We start from the raw sequence: 21,545 nt of genomic DNA on the forward strand, positions 1-21,545 counted from the left end.
TTTGTACTATACTCAGGCAAACAGGTGGCAAGGCTGGCATAAAAACAGGAACTCTCAAAACATTTCTACACTGCTGTTTACTTCAATGCCCACCAACTTAAGTTCCAGCAATAAGCAGAGAAAACCACTATCCCGCACTTCAACTAAGTATGGTTAAAAACCATTAAGATCATTGGACTGGTTGAGTTGCTTAATCCATGTTAGGACATCACAGATATGCACCTTGCACTCAGTACTCTGTAAGCTCATTTCTCAAATGGCACCACAAGAATTGCTAACACATAAGCCAGGCCTCTGTGTTTATGCCAACTGCTGCAGCCCTATTTTAATGTTCTAACTGGATGTACAATGCTCCATTTGAATATCAGCGTTGATGGTCCATTTCGGCACTTCTGGCTGAAGGTTGTTGCAAATGCTTCAGCCTTATCTTTCGCACTGATGTGCTGGGCTCCCCCATCTTTGAGGATGGGGATATTTGTGGAGCTACCTCCTCCAGTTAGTTGTTTGATTGTGCACCACCATTGACGGCTGGATGTGGCAGGACGGCAGAGCTTAGATCTGATCCGTTGGTTATGGGATCGCTTAGCTCTGCTATCGCATGCTGCTTATGCAGTTTGGCACACAGATAGTCCTGTGTTGTAGCTTCACCAGGTTGACACCTCATTTTGAGATATGCCTGGTGCTGCTCCTGGCATGCCCTCCTGCACTCTTCATTGAACCAGGATTGGTCTCCTGGCTTGACAACAATGGTAGAGTGGGGGATATGCCGGGCCATGAGGTCACAGATTGTGGTTGAATACAATTCTGCTGCTGCTGATGGCCCGCAGCGCCTCATGGATTTTTTTTTAAATTTCCAAAATATACTTTATTCATAAAAATCTGTAAAAATTACATTCCCAAACAGTTTAAAACAGCATCAAGTCAAAAAATACAAACAGTGCAAAGGTGATCAGTGTCCTTCTATACAATCATGAGTTGCCTCACAACCCTTCCATTTCATTGTCATGCCATATACATTTTTACATTTACAGCACACAAAATTTTCCTGATACAGTTCGAGAGGTTTCCCATGGATCCAGCCCCTCAGTTCAGCTTGGAGGGGGGACCTTACATTGTGGTCTTTCCCCATTGAGCCTTTGCTGCGGCTGCCCCAAGCTTTAGTGGGTCCTTCAGCATGTAGTCCTGGACCTTGGAATGTGCCAGTCTGCAATATTTGGTGGTGGGCAACTGTTTGCACTGGAAGACCAGCAAGTTTCGGGCAGACCAAAGGGCGTCTTTCACCGAATTGATAGTCCTCCAGCAACAGTTGATGTTTGTCTCGGTGTGCGTCCCTGGGAACAGCCCGTAGAGCACAGACTCCTGTGTTACCGATCTGCTTGGGATGAACCTCGACAAAAACCACTGCATCTCTTTCCACACCTGCTTTGCAAAGACACATTCCAGGAGGAGGTGAGCGACCGTCTCTTCCCCACCACAGCCACCGCGGGGGTATTGTGCGGAGGGGGCGAGACTTCGGGCGTGCATGAGGATCTGACGGGGAGGGCCCTTTTCACCACCAGCCAAGCTACGTCTTGGTGCTTGTTTGAAAGTTCTGGCGATGAGGCATTCCGCCAAATGACTTTGGCAGTCTGCTCGGGGAACCATCCGACAGGATCCCCCGTCTCCTTTTCCCGTAGGGCCTTGAGGACATTCCGTGCAGACCACTGCCTGATGGATCGGTGGTCAAAGGTGTTCTCCTGCAGAAACTGCTCCACGAAGGATAGGTGGTACGGCACGGTCCAACTGCATGGAGCGTTCCGCGGCAATGTGACCAGGTCCATCCTTCGCAACACCGGGGACAGATAGAACCTCAGCACATAGTGACACTTGGAGTTTGCGTACTGAAGATCTACACACAGCATGAAGCAGCTGCACACGAAGGTGGTCATCAGGATGAGGACAACGTTGGGTACATTTTTCCCGCCCTTGTCCAGAGATTTGAACATCGTGTCCCTCCGGACCCGGTCCATTTTCGATCCCCAGATGAAACGGAAAATGGCTTGGGTGACCGCCACAGCGCAGGAGTGGGGTATGGGCCAGACCTGCGCCACGTACAGCAACAACGTGAGCGCCTCGCACCTGATGACCAGGTTCTTACCCACAATGGAGAGAGATCGCTGCCCCCACATGCTCAACTTTTGTTGTACCTTGGCTACTCGCTCCTCCCAGGTTTTGTTGTACGCCCCGGCACTTCCGAACCATATCCCCAGCACCTTCAGGTAGTCTGACCTGACGGTGAAGGGGACAAAGGATCGGTCAGCCCAGTTCCCAAAGAACATGACCTCGCTCTTGCCGTGGTTAACTTTGGCTCCCGAGGCCAGTTCGAACTGGTCGCAGCTGCTCATCAGTCTGCGCACGGGCAGCGGATCCGAGCAGAAGACGGCGATGTCATCCATGTACAGGGAGGTTTTAACCTGAGTGCCTCCTCTGCCTGGGATTGTCACCCCTCTTATGCTCGCATCCTTCCTAATAGACTCAGCAAAGGGTTCAATACAGCAAACAAACAAGACCGGGGAGAGAGGACAGCCCTCCAGATTGGATCGGGAAACTTTCCGATTCCCACCCATTGATTGAGACTGCGCTACTGATGTTTGTGTAGAGCACAGCGCCTCATGGATGCCCAGTTTTACATTGCTAGATCTGTTCGAAATCTATCACATTTAGCACGGTGGTAGTGCCACACAACACGAAGGAGGGTATCCTCAATGTGAAGGCGGGACTTGGTCTCCACAACGACTGTGCGGTGGTCACTATTACCAATACTGTCATGGACAGATGCATCTGCGACAGGCAGATTGGTTACGACGAGGTCAAGTATGTTTTCCCCTCTTGTTGGTTCCCTCACCACCTGCCGCAGACCCAATCTAGCAGATATGTCCTTTTGGACTCGGCCAGCTCAGTCAGTAGTGGTGCTACCAAGCCACTCTTGGTAATGAACGTTGAAGTCCCCCACCCAGAGAGCATTCTGTGCCCTTGCCACCCTCAGTGCTTCATCCAAGTGCTGTTCAACATGGAGGAATACTGACTCATCAGCTGAGGGAGGGCAGTAGGTGGTAATCTGCAGGAGGTTTTCTTGTCCATGTTTGATCCAATGCCATGAGACTTCATGGGGTCCAGAGTTGATGTTGAGGACTCCCAGGGCAACTCCCTCCCGACTGTAGACCACTGTGCTGCCACCTCTGGTGGGTCTGTCCTGCCGGTGGGACAGGACATACCCAGGGGTGGTGTTGGCAGTGTCTGGGACATTGTCTGTAAGGTATGATTCCGTGAGTATGACTGTGTCAGGCTGTTGCTTGACTAGTCTGTGGGACAGCTCACCCAACTTTGGCACAAGCCCCCAGATGTTAGTAAGGAGGACTTTGCAGGGTCGACTGGGCTGGGTTTGCTGTTGTCGTTTCCGGTGCCTAGGTCAATGCTGGGTGGTCCGTCCGGTTTGATTCCTTTTTATTGACTTCGTAGCAGTTAGCTATAACTGAGTGGCTTGCTAGGCCATTTCAGAGGGCATGTAAGAGTCAACCACATTGCTGTGGGTCTGGAGTCACATGTAGGCCAGACCAGGTAAGGAGAGCAGTTTTCCTTCCCTAAAGGACATTAGTGAACCAGATGGGTTTCTACAACAATCGACAATGGTTTCATGGCCATCATTAGACTATTTTTTTCATTCCAGATTTATTAATTGAATTCAAATTTCGCCTTCTGCTGTGGTGGGATTCGAACCACATGCTCCCAGAGCAATACCCTGGGTCTCTGGGTTACTAGTCCAGGGACAATACCACTACGCCACCGCCTCCTCCTGAAGCATCACAGATGCCAGACTTCAGCCAATTCGATTCATTCAGCGTGATATCAAGAAACGACTGAAAGCACTGGATACTGCAAAGGCTATGGGCCCTGACAATATTCTGGCAATATTACTGAAGACCTGTGCTCCAGAACGTGCTGCACCCCTAGCCAAGCTGTTCCAGTAGAGCTACAACACTGGCATCTACCCTGCAATGTGGAAAATTGCCCAGGTATGTCCTGTACACAAAAGCAGGACAAGTCCAACCCGGCCAATTACCGCCCATCAACCTACTCTCAATCATCAGTAAAGTGGTGGAAGGTGTCATCAGCAGTGCCATCAAGCGGCACCTGCTTAGCAATAACTTGCTCAGCGACGCTCAGTTTGGGTTCCGCCAGGACCACTCAGCTCCTGACCTCATTAAAGCCTTGGTTCAAACATGGAAAAAAGAGCTGAACTCAAGAGGTGAGGTGAGAGTGACTGCCCTTGACATCAAGGCAGCATTTGACCAAGTATGGCATCAAGGAGCCCTAGGAAAACTAAGGTCAATGGGAATCAGGGGGAAAACCCTTGATTGGCTGGAGTCATACCTAGCGCAAAGGAAGATGGCTGTGGTTGTTGGAGGTCAATCATCTGAGCTCCAGGACATCACTGCAGGAGTTCCTCAGGGTAGTGTTCTAGGCCCAACCATCTTCAGCTGTTTCATCAATGACCTTCCTTCAATCAAAAGGTCAGAAATGGGGATGTTCGCTGATGATTGCACATTCGTGAATCCTCAGATACTGAAGCAGTCCGTGCAGAAATGCAGGAAGTCCTGGACAATATCCAGGTTGGGCTGATAAGTGGCAAGTAACATTCGCACCACACATTGGCAATGACCATCTCCAACAAGAGATAATCTAACCATCTCCCCTTGACATTCAATGGCATTTCCATCGCTGAATCCCCCACTATCAACATCCTAGGGGCTACCATTGACCAGAAACTGAACTGGAGTAGCCATATAAATACCGTGGCTACAAGAGCAGGTCAGAGGCTAGGAATCCTGTGGCAAGTAACCCACCTCCTGACTCCCCAAAGCCTGTCCACCATCTACAAGGCACAAGTCAAGAGTGTGATGGATACTGTCCACTTGCCTGGATGGGTGCAGCTCCAAAAACACTCAAGAAGCTCGCCACCTTCCAGGACAAAGCAGCCCACTTGATTGGCACCCCATCTACAAACATTCACTCCCTCCAACACCGACGTACAGTGGCAGCAGTGTGTACCATCTACAAGATGCACTGCAGCAATGCACCAAGGTTCCTTAGACAGCACCTTCCAAACCCGCGACCTCTACCAACTAGAAGGACAAGGGCAGCAAATGCATGGGAGCACCACCACCCGCAAGTTCCCCTCCAAGTCACACACCATCCTGACTTGGAACTATATTGCTGTTCCTTCACTGTCGGTGAGTCAAAATCCTGGAACTCCCTTCCTAACAGCACTGTGGGTGTACCTACCCCATTTGGACTGCAGCGGTTCAAGAATGCAGCTCACCACCACCTTCTCAAGGGCAATTAGGGATGGGCAATAAATGCTGGCCTGGCCTGGCCTGCGATGCCCACATCCCATGAATGAAGCTTTACATATCACTGTAGAACTTTTCCAAAGTGTTTTTATTACCATTTTGTGAATTGAAATGTCATTAAAAAGATTATGGATTTTGAGCAGAAACAAAGCCGCCAACATCGATATCATTCCCACTGCGCATTCAGGAACCACATTCCCAATATCAACCCAAAATATTTTTCTCGACCATTTGCAAATGATTTGTTCTGAACCATTTGCAAACATTTACAATCCACACCCTAGAAAAGCTGGTTTATTATGTAAGTTGCTCTTCATGGGTTATATATACTTCCTTATGTAAGCAAGAAAGTCAGTCTAAGCAAAAAGCTGGGATTCCCATTTTATACTCCCCCTCAAATTAGCGAGTGGAGGAAAATATATCTACCAATGAATACTCTGTAAACCAGTTGTTAGTGTATTTGAGATTAGGACAAGTTGTATTGGTACTGGAGGAGCATGTCTTAATACATCTGGCATCGCAGAAAGGAGCAAAATCTACATAAACTCCTTGTATGAATGACATATATTTGAGGTGAAATCGTCATACTTTACTGTCATATTGGATACTTGAATGATGAGAAAAGCATTGGCAGCTTGATGTGTTGTGTGCTGAATGTGGCTGAGTAGTTTCCTCTTTTGAATAAAGGACGTTGAGCTGATTAATGCATTCATCTGTTTGCATTGCCACTAATTTTCTGTCACTTAGCCTTCTGCAGAGCCTAATCAAGTCAAACTCAATAGCCTCGAGCAGGCTAAAGAAAATTGGCAATATACCCTTGAAGAGATGAGTAGACCTTCAGCAGAGATGAATCATGTTAATCCTCATTGACTTGGTCAACAATACACAAATATTTGATAAATAATATAACATTCCTCAATTATCACAACTTTCAAAAGCTCAAAATCTCAACCTATGCATCTTTGAAGTGGCATATGTGATGTACAAATGAAATTACCAAGCACTGTTTCAATGGCGGATGAAGAAAATGATCACGACACTGTGGACAGTTTTCTTGGTGAATGTTGACATGTTGAAATTTAGGATGTGCAGCTATGTGAACATATGAGCAGTAAATGCATTGACATCCTGTGCCCTTAATGACTTTCAAATGCAATTCAATAAAGATTCATAAATATCATCTTGAGTTGCAATATTTCTGTATCTTTTAATCTTATGAAAAATTAGTCAGCACTAATGTTAATTTAATTTGGCTTTGCTTTTCTCATTCTTATCAAAATTAATTGATGGTCTGACATTCTAATTTAAACTGTTGAAGATCTATAAAAGAATTACCTCATGGCCATTATTTTGATATGGACACAGAGACAGAACTACTGTTCTGTGTTACGACCAAGGCGGGAGGAGTGCACTGTCTTACCTAGTTCCGCTTCTCCACAGGTCACAACATATATTGAAATGTTTACCCAGTTACCGATACAGCCAATCATGTATTTTATATTTAAACCCAGAATATTATACACCAAATGGGTTTCTTTAATAATAAAACTGATAATTTTGTTGTTTATGAAACAAGATTTAACCGGTAATGAAGCAAAGCATTAACACACAGATTGAAATATAAGAGTTCCCTTTTTAAATTTCCCAATTACACTTGCGTATAGGCTGGAAAAAAATACAGAAATTCTCTCTGCAGAGGTCTGTTGCAAAAAAAGACAAAAAAGACTCCTTTGGCCGAATACTTGCTAATTATTGATGAAAAAAAGAAAAAATGTAGAAGGAAGTCAGTTGTCCCTTTTTTGGTCTGGCATCTGGGTATATGGAGATGGGTCACTGGGATTGTTTCAGAAGCAGTCCGTTCTGGAGGTGTCAAGAATTATTCGAGTAGGCTTTCTAGGAAAAATGTGGCATCGGGGTTTTCTGCCAGCACACACTTGAATCCAGGATTTTTTTCCAGCTTCTCAGGAGCTATGCAGCAGCAGAGATTTTCGCTGTCCCACACTGGATCTTTGAAGGATTTCTTCAAAGAGGTAGAGAAAGCGATGAGTTGGGTGGTTTCTTCATCCTTGGCAGGAAAATGCCATCTGTCTTCAAACAGTTCACAGCCCACTAAACTGAAAACAATATCCAAACCCCAGACAAAGAGTCAACCTCCTGACCTCCATAAACCTTGACATGTGGTTTCTCTGTAACCATTTTTCCCAGGTCACTGAGGGTTCTGTTGTTTACTGAGCTGAAAGCACATGAATTCCAGCACAGGTTGCTTTTCAAACAACATCTCAAGTGTCCTTTCGGTGAACTTGGCAAAAAAAAAATCCATTGAATGTTTTCAGTTTTAACACAAGTCCTCAAAAAATAAAATATTAAAAAAATGGTTGCACTTTTGTAACATCTGTCTCCTTTTCCCCAAGGGGGAGCGTGACATGAATATCCTTGATGCTGTACTTTTTCTGTACATTTGCAAACTGAGTTCTTTTGTCCATATTAATGAATGTACAAAATACGAATTAGGAGCAGGAGTAGGCCACTCGACCCCTCGAGTCTGCTCCGCCATTCAATTGGATTGTAACCTCGACTCCATATACCCGCCTACTCCCAATAACTTTCACCCCCTTGCTTATCAAGAATTTATCTGCCTTAAAAATATTTAAAGGCTCTGCTTCCACTGCCTTTTGTGGAAGAGGTTTGCTAAATTTATTGCACTTGGATGAAGTGGCAGAGATATGTACAATGCACATTTGACTGACGTAGTTTTTCGAGATTCAAAAGGAAGACAAGAACGTTGGCTTGTTCCATGAGGGTTTGAACGTTGGCCTGTTTTGTGAGGATTTGAACGTTGGTTCATTATTGTCTGAAAATCACTGATTTAGTGCATTTGGTAGGTTTAGGCAATTAGATTCCCTCTTTTGTGCTGCTCTTCTTTCTGTGTCATCATGTGCATTATTTGATACATCTTTAGCTGCTGTTATTGTTTTTATTTCCTCCTAAGAAGTTGGAACAACTTTATTTGATGACATTGCTGTGGTACTCTGCCATTCTTCAAATAGTGCCATGGGATCTTATACATCCATCAGAACAGGCAGAACCATGGTTTGATGAGTCATTTGAAAAGTGCTGCTTTCAACAATGTAGTACTCCCTCAATACTACGCTGAAGTGCCAGCCTACATTATATGCTGAAGTCCAGAATGCAAATTGACCTTCATGACTCCGACTAAGAGAGCTACTACAGAGGCAAACTGTCTCTGCTGATGCATGCTACTGGTTAGGTGCCGAACAGTCACTAATGGATCTATGGTGCACATATTTTGTATGAAAAGTAAATATATGTCTAACATGGCAATCATAACATACTGTGCTTTGTAGCTGCTCTATTTTAAACATATTACAGCATATTTTCTGAAATGAGATCTTAAGATTTTGTGAGGTAAATTATTCAGTGAAATCCTTTGCGCTAATTGGCTGCTGTGTCATACTGCTAAGGCAGTAGACATACTGGTGCTGTATCAGGAAACTAAATCACAATTCTTCATTTGCAGGTGACATGTACAGCAGCGCTCTCAATAGACGGGGATGTCCTACACAAGTCAGTATCGAAGGACAAGAGGACACAGAGGTAACTATGTTCAAAAACTGATGTATGTGCTTTACTTGACAAAATTAAGTCAACATTTTTGTTTGTTAGAGCACAATTTAGATAGAGAGCCTCTGAAAGCTGTTGAAAGAGTGACTAGGTTAAAAACTGTTTCAAATAAAAACAAGAAATGCTGGAAACACTCAGCAGATTTGGCAGCATCTGTGGAGAGAGAAGCAGAGTTAATGTTTGAGGGCAGTGATCCTTCTTCAGAACTGGCAAATATTAGAAATGTAAAAGGTTATAAGCAAGTAAAGTGGTGGTGGGGCAAGAGATAACAAAGGAGAAGGTGCAGATAGGACAAAGTCACAGAATAGTGACCAAAAGGTCATGGAGCAAAGATATGTTAATGGTGTATTGAAAGACAAAGCATTAGTACAGAAAGGGTGTTAACGGACTGAAAATTGAACAGCCGCAAGTACAAACATGAAAAAAACAGTGGGTAAGCAAACTGAGCAAACTAAAATGAAATAAAATAAAATAAACACAAAAAAAATTTTAAAAAGGAAAAAGAAAAAAATAATAAATAACTAAAAATAAAAGTAAAATGGGGGGGGGGGGGGGGGGAGGCCCGTCATGCTCTGAAATTACTGAACTCACTGTTCAGTCCAGCAGACTGTAGTGTGCCTAATCGGTAAATAAGATGCTGTTCCTCGAGCTTGCGTTGATGTTCACTGGAACACTGCAGCAATCCCAGGACAGAGATGTGAGCATGAGAGCAGGGGGGAGTGTTGAAATGGCAAGCAACCAGAAGCTTGGGGTCCTGCTTGGTGACTGAGCGGAGGTGTTCCGCAAAGCGGTCACCCAGTCTGCATTTGTCTCCCCAATGTAGAGGAGACCACATTGTGAGCAGTGAATACAGTATACGACATTGAAAAATTGAGACCTTTGCTGAGTACAGAACGTTCAGCATCTGACAGTGGTAGGTCAGAGGGTATAGTGAATACACGGCAAGGGGTCAGATCAGAAGGGGTGGGGTCAGAGGGAAGTGAAGGGGAAGAAGGATCTGGAGGGGCATTAGTCCCCATCAGCTGCTGGAGCTTGCGTTCCTTGACACCTGAAAGGAAGAAAAAAAGTTTTTTTAAAACTGTTTCCTCAGGTTGGGGAGTCATGAAAAGGGCTCATCAACTTAAAATTGTCACCAGGCGAGTGAGGAGAGGGGTTCGGAGAACTTTCTTTACACTTAGTGTTGTTGGAGCATGGAATATTTTGCAAAATGAATTGAGGCAGACAGCATTGCACTTTTTAAGGGAAAATTAGATACATTTGAAGCATAGTAAGTCACAGAGCTATTGGATAGGTTTTGTATTGCTCTATCAAAGAATCCGCATAGACACGATGGGGAAAATGACTTAGTTCTGTGCAGACAATATTTATAGAAACATAAAAAAATAGGAGCAGGAGAAGGCCATTCGGCCCTTTGAGCCTGCTCTGCCATTCATAATGATCATGGCTGATCATCTAACTCAGTAATCTGTTCCCGCTTTTCCCCCATATCCTTTGATCCCTTTCGCCCCAAGAGGTATATCTAACTGCTTCCTGAAAACATACAATGTTTTGGCCTCAACTGCTTTCTGTGGTAGCGAATTCCACAGGCTCACCACTCTCTGGGTGAAGAAATTTCTCCTCATCTCAGTCCTGAAAGGTTTACCCCGTATCCTTAGACTATGATCCCTGGTTCTGGACTCCCCCACCATCGGGAACATCCTTCCTGCATCTACCCTGTCAAGTCCTGTTCGAATTTTATAGGTTTCTCTGAGATCCCCCCTCATTCTTCTGAACTCCAGCGAATATTATCCTAACCGACTCAATCGCTCCTCATACGTCAGTCCTGCCATCCCAGGAATCAGTCTGGTAAACCTTCGCTGCACTCCCTCTATAGCAAGAACATCCTTCCTCAGATAAGGAGACCAAAACTGAACACAACATTCCAGGTGTGCCCTCACCAATTGTATAATTGCAGCAAGACATCCCTGCTCCTGTACTCGAATCCTCTCGCTATGAAGGCCAACATACCATTTGCCCTTTTTACCGCCTGTTGCACCTGCATGCTTACCTTCAGCGACTGGTGTGCAAGAACACCCAGGTCTCATTGCATAGTCCCCTCTCTGTTTATAGCCGTTCAGATAATAATCTGCCTTCTTGTTTTTGCTACCAAAGTGGATATCCTCACATTTATCCACATTATACTGCATCTGCCATGCATTAGCCCACTCACTCAGCTTGTCCAAATCACCCTGAAGCCTTTCTGCATCCTCCTCACAACTCACCCTCCCACACAGTTTTGTGTCATCTGCAAATTTAGAGATATTACATTTAGTTCCCTCATCTAAATCATTAATATATATTGTGAATAGCTGAGGTCCTAGCACCGATCCCTGCGGTACCCCACTGGTTACTGCCTGCCATTCGGAAAAAGACCTGTTTATTCCAACTCTTTGTTTCCTGTCTGCCAACCAATTTTCTATCCATCGCAATACATTACCCCCAATCCCATGCGCTTAAATATTACACGCTAACCTCTTACGTGGAACTTTGTCGAAAGCCTTATGAAAGTCCAAATAAACCACATCCACTGGCTCCCCCTCATCAACTCTACCAGTTACATTCTCAAAGAATTCTAGTAGATTTGTCAAGCATGATTTCCCTTTCGTAAATCCATGCTGACTCTGTCTGATTCTACCACTGTTCTCCAAGTGCTCTGCTATAAGATCCTTGATAATGGACTCTAGAATTTTCCCCACTACCGACGTCAGGCTCACAGGTCTATAATTCCCTGTTTTCCCTCTACCTTCTTTTTTAAATAGTGGGGTTACATTTACTATCCTCTAATCTGTAGGAACTGTTCCAGAGTCTATAGAATCTTGAAAGATGACCACCAATGCATCCACTATTTCTAGGGACACTTCCTTAAGTACTCTGGGATGTAGATTATCAGGCCCTGGGGATTTATCGGCCTTCAATCCCATCAATTTCCCCAACACCATTTCTCTACTAATACTGATTTCCTTCAGTTCCTCCCTCTTACTAAACTGTGTGTTCCCCAACATTTCTGGTACGTTATTTGTGTCCTCCTTTGTGAAGACAGAACCAAAGTTTGCATTTAGTTGGTCAGCCATTTCTTTATTCCCCATAATAAATTCCCCTGTTTCTGACTGTAGGGACCTACATTTGTCTTCACCAATCTTTTTCTTTTCACATACCTATAGAAACTTTTATAGTCAGTTTTTATGTTCACCGCAAGCTTACTCTATTATCCCGTCTTCTTAATCAATCCCTTGGTCCTCCTTTGCTGAATTCTAAACTGCCCCCAATGCTCAGGTCTGTTGTTTTTTCTGGCGAATTTGTATGCCTCTTCCTTGGATCTAATGCTATCTCTAATTTCCCTTGTAAGCCATGGATTGGATACCTTTCTCATTTTACTTTTGCGCCAGACAGGAATAAACAATTGTTGCAGTTCATCCATGTGCTGTTTAAATGTTTGCCATTGCCTATCCACTGTCAACCCTTTAAGTAACGTTTCCCAATCCATCATAGCCAACCCGCGCTTCATACCTTCATACCTTCCTTTATTAAGATTCAGGACTTTAGTCTCAGAATCAACTACATCACTCTCCATCTTGATGAAGAATTTTATCATATTATGGTCGCTCATCCCCAAGGGGTCTTGCACAACCAGTTTGTCAATTATTTCTCTCTCATTACACAATACCCAGTCTAGGATGGCCTGTTCTCTAGTTGGTTCCTCAATGTATTGGTCCAGAAAACCATCCCGTATACACTCCATGAATTCCTCCTCTACGGTAGTGTGACTAATTTGATTTGCCCAATCTGTATGCAGATTAAAGTCACCCATAATTACAGATTTCCTTCATCGCATGTGTCTCTAATTTCCTGTTTAATGCCTTTCCCAACATCACCACTACAGTTTGGGGGTCTATATACAACCCCCACTAATGTTTTTTGCCCCTTAGTGTTTCTCAGCTCTACCCATACAGATTCCACATATTCGGAGCTAATATCCTTCCTCACTATTGTGTTAATTTCCTCTTTAACCAGCAATGCAACTCCACCGTCTTTTGCTTTTTGTCTGTCCTTCCTCAATACTAAATACCACTGGATGTTCATTTCCCATCCCCGATCACCCTGCAGCCATGTCTCCGTAATCCCGACTATATCATACTTGTTTACATCTATTTGTGTGATTAATTAATTCATCCATTTTATTGCGAATGCTCTGCGCGTTAAGGCACAAAGCCTTAAGGCTTGTCTTTTTAACATTACCTGCCCCCTTCCCACTATTTTTCACTGTGTCCCTGTTTGATTCTGCCCCTTGATTTCTCTGCCTATCACTTTTCTTATTCCCCTTACTGTCTTTTGTTCTTGTCCTTGATCCCCCCTCCTCTGACTCCTTGCAAAGGTTCCCACTCCCCTGCCATTTTAGTTTAAACCACTCTAGCAAATACTCCCCCTAGGACATCAGTTTATAAAAGATGATTGCTTTAAGGACCTTTGTGATTTCGTCATTTGTTGTATGATAAACTGGTAGGTTAGTAACAGTGATGTGTATAATCATGTGATTGGTGAAGCAATAATGATTTTGAATTGCTGATACCATGTGGTTGCTTTAAAGAAAAAGTAAATCAAAAGTGAGAACTAGCCTGGAGGAAATTGAGTTCAAATGTAGCCCATAATAATAAAATAAAAACCTACTTTACCAGCTAGCTCTCAGGGACCCACATAAAATGGATTTGTGCCATCTCCATCCAGTTACGAGTGGGCATGGCAGAGGACAAAAGTATCCTAATTTAGCATTCATTAGCGATACAAATCACAGAATGGCTCGGTACTGAAATGAAAATTATCCTATTCCCCAGTCCTAAAAATGTCACCTTCATGAGTACAAACAAATAAACTGGTACACAAGAATACAGTTAGCTGATTTTCTGTCATAATGGATTGGACCCCAATTCCCAATGGAAATTAGCAGATAATTGAGAGCCTGCATATATTTGTTTTATTCATGTGGTACAATAAAGTCCTAGGCAAGGGAATAAATACAAGTACACTACAAGTAACATAAATCAAATTGAAGTTAATCTTTCTTGAGTTGTGTGGTTAATTTTATCCAGATAGGAGAAACTGCAATCAATAGGCAACGAGAAGACATAGCATTCAGATCCCCGCACTACAAAAACGATGATGATTTATTAGATCGATGGCTAATTGGAGCTAAGATGATATAGATTCCATTGTAATGTGAACATGCAAAAATGTCATTCTGGAAGTTTCAAGACCAGCAGATGTTCTGTGAAACTTCCTTGATAGCTGATGCAGGTAGAGTTATATATAAACTATGCCGACAAGCTGATATCAGCCTTAGTCGCAGTTGTGGCACTGTACTTATCTTTAGCTGTTGGAAAACAAAAATCAGTGGGATGAACACTCCTGACCTCTATCTAGTATCCCTGCTGGAAGTATATGCTTCAGGACATTGAGTGAAGACAGGATTAGGTACTGTTCCCTACAATACAAAATAGCTGACCAATACTGAGTACATTTATTTATGAAGGAGGAAATCTTGGGTAAGAATCAGTGCCTTCAGGAGAGGAAAGGGGTGAGATTGGCAATGAACATTCTAAAAATGGGTTTGAAGTTTATCCCCTTTACAATGTACACAATTATAGGGAAGTTGATACAAAAATACATATTAGCCAAGCGTAAAGGGTCATTTTTTTCACTATTGTGTACAAATAATGATTGAATTAGGTTGAGCACTGCATGTTAATCTCGTCAGTAGGACTTTTTTGCTTGTAGTTGTACCTGTTGTCAGAATGGTATGTTTCAACAGGATGTGAAAAAGTGCAAGATTCATGTACTTATCCTCGTACTTCACGGAGGGAATATTCTGGACACCGGAGGAGGCGACCAGAGCTCTAAGGCGGCTGATGTCAAAACCTTTAGTTCTGTTCTTGAAAAGGTTACCAGGGCCCATTTTCCAGCAGCTCTTGGCCACTTTCTCATCAAGCTCGTCCCCTGCCCTCCTATCTGCTCTGAGGCCTTTTCGCTGGTTTCTAAGTAAGTACTTCACAGTATATTCAAATACAACTTTTATAACATGCTGCATTTAATTATAAATGACAGACTTTAATTTTTAATAGGACTGGCTCAAGGGTGTTTTTTTTGACCTTGCAATGGATAATCATGGCAAAATCTCAGATCTGATGGAACTTTATGCTCGTTTTGTTTTTTATTTTATTGACATTCCTCACTATATTTAAACAGTTTTCTCTCTAGATGGCCTGGTAAGTGACATCAAGGTGACCTTGAGCTAAGATACGCAAATCAAGTCAGTTCTGACGTAGGCGGGATGAGATGAAAAATGCATGTGTCACCAAGAGAGCAGCTTACTCTTAGAAATAGGCAGTACTCTGCACAGTCTTGAAGTAGGGACGTGTGCTGAACTTGGCGCACAGCAGTCCATGTCATCCTAGAATTTTCCAAAGCTCCCAGAATCCTTTGCTACACAGGGAAGCCAATAGCAAATAAAGGAACAAAATAACTAAAGAGGGGTAACTTTCAACTTAATTTTGACTTGAGAAATCACTAAATACAAGAAGGATGACTTATGGCAGCCTCCTTGGAGTGTTTTGTTGGTGACTTCTCTATCCCTGAATTGCCCATTGTGGTGTGAGGCAATAAAAGTCTAAACCTATCTGCCCCTCTACCTCCATTCCTTTAAGATGCTGCCTAAAACCTGCCTCGTTGACACAGCTTTTGGTCACATGTAATAATATCACCTTATGTGGCTCAGAGTCAAATTTTGTTAATATTCCTGTGAAACACCTTGAGATGTATTACTACATTACAGGCACTCTAAGATTACAAGTTGTTGTTGTTGGATCAGTCAGTGCCAGCGACCATCATTGTTGTTTTTTTTTTGAAAAAAGAAAGCATCACAACCATGTTCCTGACTCTTACTATCTGCAAACAGTAAGAAACTACAGTTCATTACAATTACAGAACAACACAGCTGCCCTCAATGTTCTCCCCTTATGATGGTGCCGAAGTTCTCACTATTTCCTACAAGTTTGGTTTACTCTGATGTTTCCTTTCTGAATACTCCCTTTGTTGTTAAGTACCGATTAAAATTGCTAACATTCTTTTTACGTTCCATTTGAATTTGTGTTCATTTTATTCACACGTCGTGCACGTGTCAAGTTTTGTTTAACCTGAAAATAATAAATTGAACCGACAGGCTATAATCAAGCATATTCCTAGCTGGATAACTCTTTTATTCGAATTATGATCCATGCCAGTCTGGTCCAGAATGTAATTTATTCAAAGCAAATTCAATGTTTCCTTTATAGTGTAGAACTGTTGCAAGTAAACATGATCTGCAATATGTCGAGCCTTCTGGTTCTATGGATCCTGATTCTTTTACCTTGCTGGTCGGATTCCATAGCACAAATAACAGAAATATTTGTGCATGGGAAGGGTTTGAAATTGTGAATTAGATGTAAGTGGAATAATTAGTTGGACTTCTGTTCTATTCATTTACACAGGGGTTGGAGACCTAACTCTCATTTCAGGTATTCTCTTTGTGGTTTCCTCGGTCTATAACTGGGATCATATCTTGCCATTCAGGTGCTTTTTTTCACTTTTTCACACAAAGGCTGGTAGACATCTTGGACGCTTACCCCACTCCCACTCCCAAAAGTGTGTGGATACTGCGGGGTAACTGGCACTTTCAAGAGTGAGATGGATAGATTTTTTGTTTGGTTAGGTTACCAAGGGATATGGAGCAAAGACCGGAAATGGAACTGAGGTGCAGATCAGCCACAATCTAATTAAATGGCGGAGCTGGCTCAAGGGGCTGAATTTTCCCTCTTGTCCTGAATTTTCCTTTCTTTGTCGGGTGCCTAATATTTAATCTCTAAATTGAAGAATGAAAGTTCCATATCATAAAATACAGAACCAGCAAGGATAAATTCCACTTCTGCCAGCAATACCATTCAGACCCTTTACGTTTGAAATAAATACATTTAATTTTTGATGATGTTAAAAGATACTGGTTTTATAGACTTGTAAAAGGAAAATAATAGTGCTTGAGGACAACACAGTTACACATGGAGGTTTTGCCATTATAGGATTTGACTGAGCATCTTTCAGTAGTGATAAGGCAAAATTAATGTATTAGTTCAGCTGTGGAAGGTCTGTCATTACAAGCTGCAGGTGTTAAGTGTTAGGATCTGAAGTACTGTTGAATACAAATGAAACTCCTGAATGGTTTTTGCTGCAAAGAGGCAACATAACAACATTGGCAGCACAGTTAACAAAAATGCAAGTGTTCTGTGATGCCGACATAATTACAGAAGAAATTTATTCCCCTACCTGTCAGGTTTCAGCAGTTTAGCATCTTTCCGCATAGAGGCATAGAAATGGCTCCTGAAATCTTTAATTCCATGCACGTACAGGGAAATATTTTGCTGTCATGTCTGACAGGATCACTGCATGTTCCTTTGTTTCCACACATTTTCTGCTGATTCTTCCAAAAATGTGATTTTGTAACCACTCAGCTATTTTTAGATGGGAGAGCTGTCAAGAAAAACAGGATCATTTCCACATTTCTATACAATGGGGCCTAAAGGGTGATTGGCTTGACAGCTACCAATCTATCTGCAAGGTTAGCAGCGATTAAAAAGGAAATAAAGATGAATGGTTGAGATCTGAAATAAAATGCTAGGAATATACAACAGGGGTGTCAGCATCTAAAAAAACAAAATAGGTTAGCATTTTAGGTAGGACCCTCCACTCTAATCCTGATGAAGGGCCCCACTTGCAACAGTGTTGACTCCCAGTATTATCATCTATTCATTCTAGATTAGGGTCTAAACTCTGATGTTTTGTGATGTAATAAGCACAGGATCTTAAGCTAGGAGAGAGTCTACAAACATTTTTATTTAAATTATTGTGCCAGTTTTCTCCCTTCCCCTTTCACTCTACTGAACACATTAACTCCTTGTTTTGGCACGGTTCCATGAGTGCCAGTTGCTCTCCGGTATCTTACCCAAGTGGCCACTTTTTATCCGTGAGGCTAGACGGTGAGTGTTCACCTGTTATTCTGTTGAGGAGTGGCATCACATGAGGACTCGACCCTATCCTTACCCAACATCCACAGCTGTGCATTTGCAGCAAGGGTTCATGGGATGAGCAACAAGAGCCCATTCTGCTTTTCCTCATCTCAGCTACTCACTGTCTTAATCAGCTGACTTCTAAATATGAGGCAAGCAAAACAACACTGTGAAAATCAAGTATTAAGCTTGATGACTGAAATAGTCAGCACAAAACATACACCCCTGGTGTGTTTTCAGGGCAACCCATCCCCAAGAATGTATGACTATTTCCAGGGGAAGTCCCAGGAGTTTTTCACTATTTGTAAGGGGGTGGTCCCATCGAGTGTTCCGGTATTGCAGTGGTCCTCAGGGGTGCGTTGGCATTTGTAGGGATACCTCTGGGGTCTTTGTAGTGGTGGTGGGGCGGGGGGGAGGGGGGCAGTCATTTAATGTGGGGGATCCCTTACACAAGAAAGTTGGAAAACAGCTGATGTGGAAGAAATGCAACATAAAAATGTAAAATACCTATGTGTGTTGAATTGGCAGGCATAAACTCATGATGAAAGTGAATAATTTCTGTTTATAACAATAGATTGTGCCGCCAATACAAAAACTGTTGTGAATAGATTTTTTTTTGCCTAAATTTGCATTGGGTGGATAAGTGTGGGAAAATTCAGAAAAAAGGCTTTTTAATGTGGAACTCCATGTGAAATGGCAAAACCATGAAAAAGACGACATTAACACGATAATGTAATGGGGTTAGTACGTTATTGGTTTCCAGTCATACAGATGTGAGGGAGAACTGTTTCCTTTATAATCATGTGCATTAAAATAAGTAGGATATCATCATGGGCGTAATAGTCAATTGGATACAATATCTGCATTGTTACAAACATTGGTGGTGATGCTGTTTGGAATCTATTGTATATTCCAAAACCAGGCTCATTGCTAAGTGTTGACAGTGCTAATGGAAATTGTAGAAACCACATTTAATTTATTTATATTTTTGTTCTTAAATTGAAAGCTTTCACTGAGTTCTGTGGTGCATTGCAGTTGAAGATAATGCAGAGGAAAAAAAATTGTTTCATGCATAATTTGCGTGTCTGTGCTTCCGAAGTCTTGACTTGTAATACCCTGCATTTAGATTCTGATTTGTAAACATTTGGGATAATGTTCAGTTTATGCAGTAATGTGACAACAAATCTTGTACTTATTGTAAATGATGTTTTATTCTTCCTGGTAAACAGACTCTGTGGGGTGCCATACAATGATAGAAGAACCTAGTACTCATGCAACCGTCTCTCCTGGGTAGAGTTTCAACTTGCTGCCCAGTTTGCATTGTGGGTCAGCAGCCCATTATAGAAACTACCTGATTTTCATTTCTGTTGTATCCACAATGCCAGTTTTTCACCCGGGCAGTCAGTTGAAAATCTAGCTCTTGTCCATTTTTTTTTTACAATTTCCGTTGAAATTTGTAAGTTCTTTGATAAGCAGTAGTGGTTTGTAAAGCTTATATTTTCCTTCCAGTTAACGTGAAGTCCTCCAAAACATTAATGCATCTTCCTACAGGCAAGACTCATTGCAAGTCATAATGATCATCAATCTGCACTTCCAAAGTCTTCCTGCAAAGAAGGTCATTGCTGCCTAATTTGGCTCCCTAGTGCCTGTATTTTTGTTGCTATGAGTGCTGTTTTGTTTCCAAAATGGCATCCATGCCACACCGAATGACATTTTGATTAGGTCGGTAGTGCTAGTGCTAGCAGCATGCACCAGAAGTATGTGCAGGGTAGACAGATTGTGACATCAGTCAGCGTGTAACATGGATTTGAAGGTAGCGGTACCACTGTTTGACCTCAACACTCCAGCTAACATCTCTTAACCTCACACAGTTGAACATGCGTTTAGTAGCAGAAAGGAGCCTCCCCACCAGCAATATTTAAAGGGATCATCTACGTTCAGGTTAGTTGCTAATTGATTTCTACTGGCTGCTGTTGAATTAGTAGAAGTGCTTGGTGGTCTGTACTGTCACAAGGCATTGGTCAACTCCTTGATGCAGTGGTGGGCTGCTGCCTGGCAGACCCCACACGTGTCCCCGGTGGATGCCTAGAAAGATTCAGCTGTGTAAAAGTTTAGTACCACTGTGATCTTCAGGGCCATTGGCATAGGCTGACACCCAAATCCCATGGGTGCAACTCGTTCTGCAGCAGTGTGCAGAGGTTGGTGACTGCCTCTCTGGAGAGCCGCAGTCTTGGCTGATAATGCCACTTGGACATTTGGAGGTAGCTGATTCGAGTCTGGTACACTCTCCGGCACAGCTGCACCCTTCTTGGCATGGCCGGCTGCTACTGCTCTCACCATGGAGCTTCACAGACTGGCGCAGCTGCCTCCTGGCCTTCCCTCCATCAGAGGCACCACATCAGTCTCCCCGATGGCCTTCAGCGCCCACCCTTGCCGATAGCCTACTCTTTCATCCAGGAGTATGGGTAACCAAATATCTCACCCAGCAGTTTGGTCACCTGATGCAGCCAACCAAAACTAACCCCACCCCATTCCTTGCAGACCACCCGAGACCCTGCTCAGCTGGCACTCCTACCTGAGACCCTGATCTCCCTTACAGAGCACCTGAGACCCTGAGACCCCCCCACCCCCCCCGCTTGCAGAGCACCTGAGAACGCGACTCCCCTTGCAGAGCGCACAGCACTGCAGGCTGACAATGGCTTCTGCATCCCCCCTCTTCTCCTATGCAGTGTTGGTCATGGCTGCCTGCTCGTCACAGCACTGAGTCCTCGCTTGTTGCCGCAGGCTTTTGACAGTCGTGAACCTGATGGCACGTGAGTGCCACACATTGTCCACTTAATCCCAAGCCCCACATTAAATTGCGATGAATTAGATGCCAATGTATTAAAAGTAAGTGCGGTACAGTTTAAATGACATTCCCATCACATCGGGATGGAGAGGCCATCTTGGTGCTTTCTCGCCACTGCCTAAATCCGGAACCGACGTGATGACTTCAGATTTCCGGGCAGTCACGTCCGTCATGATTCTCTGTCTTCCCACGCCACCATTCCCGTTCCAAACGGCCACACTAAATTCATCCCAGTGTCTCAGTGACCTCCCTGATACAACATTGGATGGTGAACTGAGAGATGTTGGAAATGTTGCATGCTCCAGCCTGGAAGGAGCCCCATGGGAGAAGTCCATGGTCAAAGTCACCTTCACAGCCTGCAACAGGTCGCAGATTTCAGTGAACTCCTCCTTAGTGAAATGGAGATGTCGTACACACTGTTCCTCCCTGAGGTTCAGGTAGGAGAATTACTCCCTGATGACCCTGGCTGGATCTGGTCTCCAGCTGAAAGCCCTTCTCTCCCTCCTCCTCCCTTTTTGAGCAGTTTGTCCTCCTTTGTGT

At 43.4% G+C, this 21,545-nt stretch overlaps 1 protein-coding gene across 1 annotated transcript in view; it reads left to right on the forward strand.

Moving 5' to 3' along the window:
• pitpnm3 (PITPNM family member 3) overlaps positions 1-21,545 on the forward strand; it is a 493,326-nt gene that overhangs the window by 230,792 nt on the left and 240,989 nt on the right. Inside the window, exons 4-5 of the mRNA XM_068010378.1 lie at positions 8,929-9,005; positions 14,875-15,101. Coding sequence (XP_067866479.1) covers positions 8,929-9,005; positions 14,875-15,101 — 304 coding nt within the window. The remainder of the gene's footprint in view (positions 1-8,928; positions 9,006-14,874; positions 15,102-21,545) is intronic.

This window comes from Heterodontus francisci, chromosome 30 (assembly GCF_036365525.1).
Source record: "Heterodontus francisci isolate sHetFra1 chromosome 30, sHetFra1.hap1, whole genome shotgun sequence".
NCBI lineage: Eukaryota > Metazoa > Chordata > Chondrichthyes > Heterodontiformes > Heterodontidae > Heterodontus > Heterodontus francisci.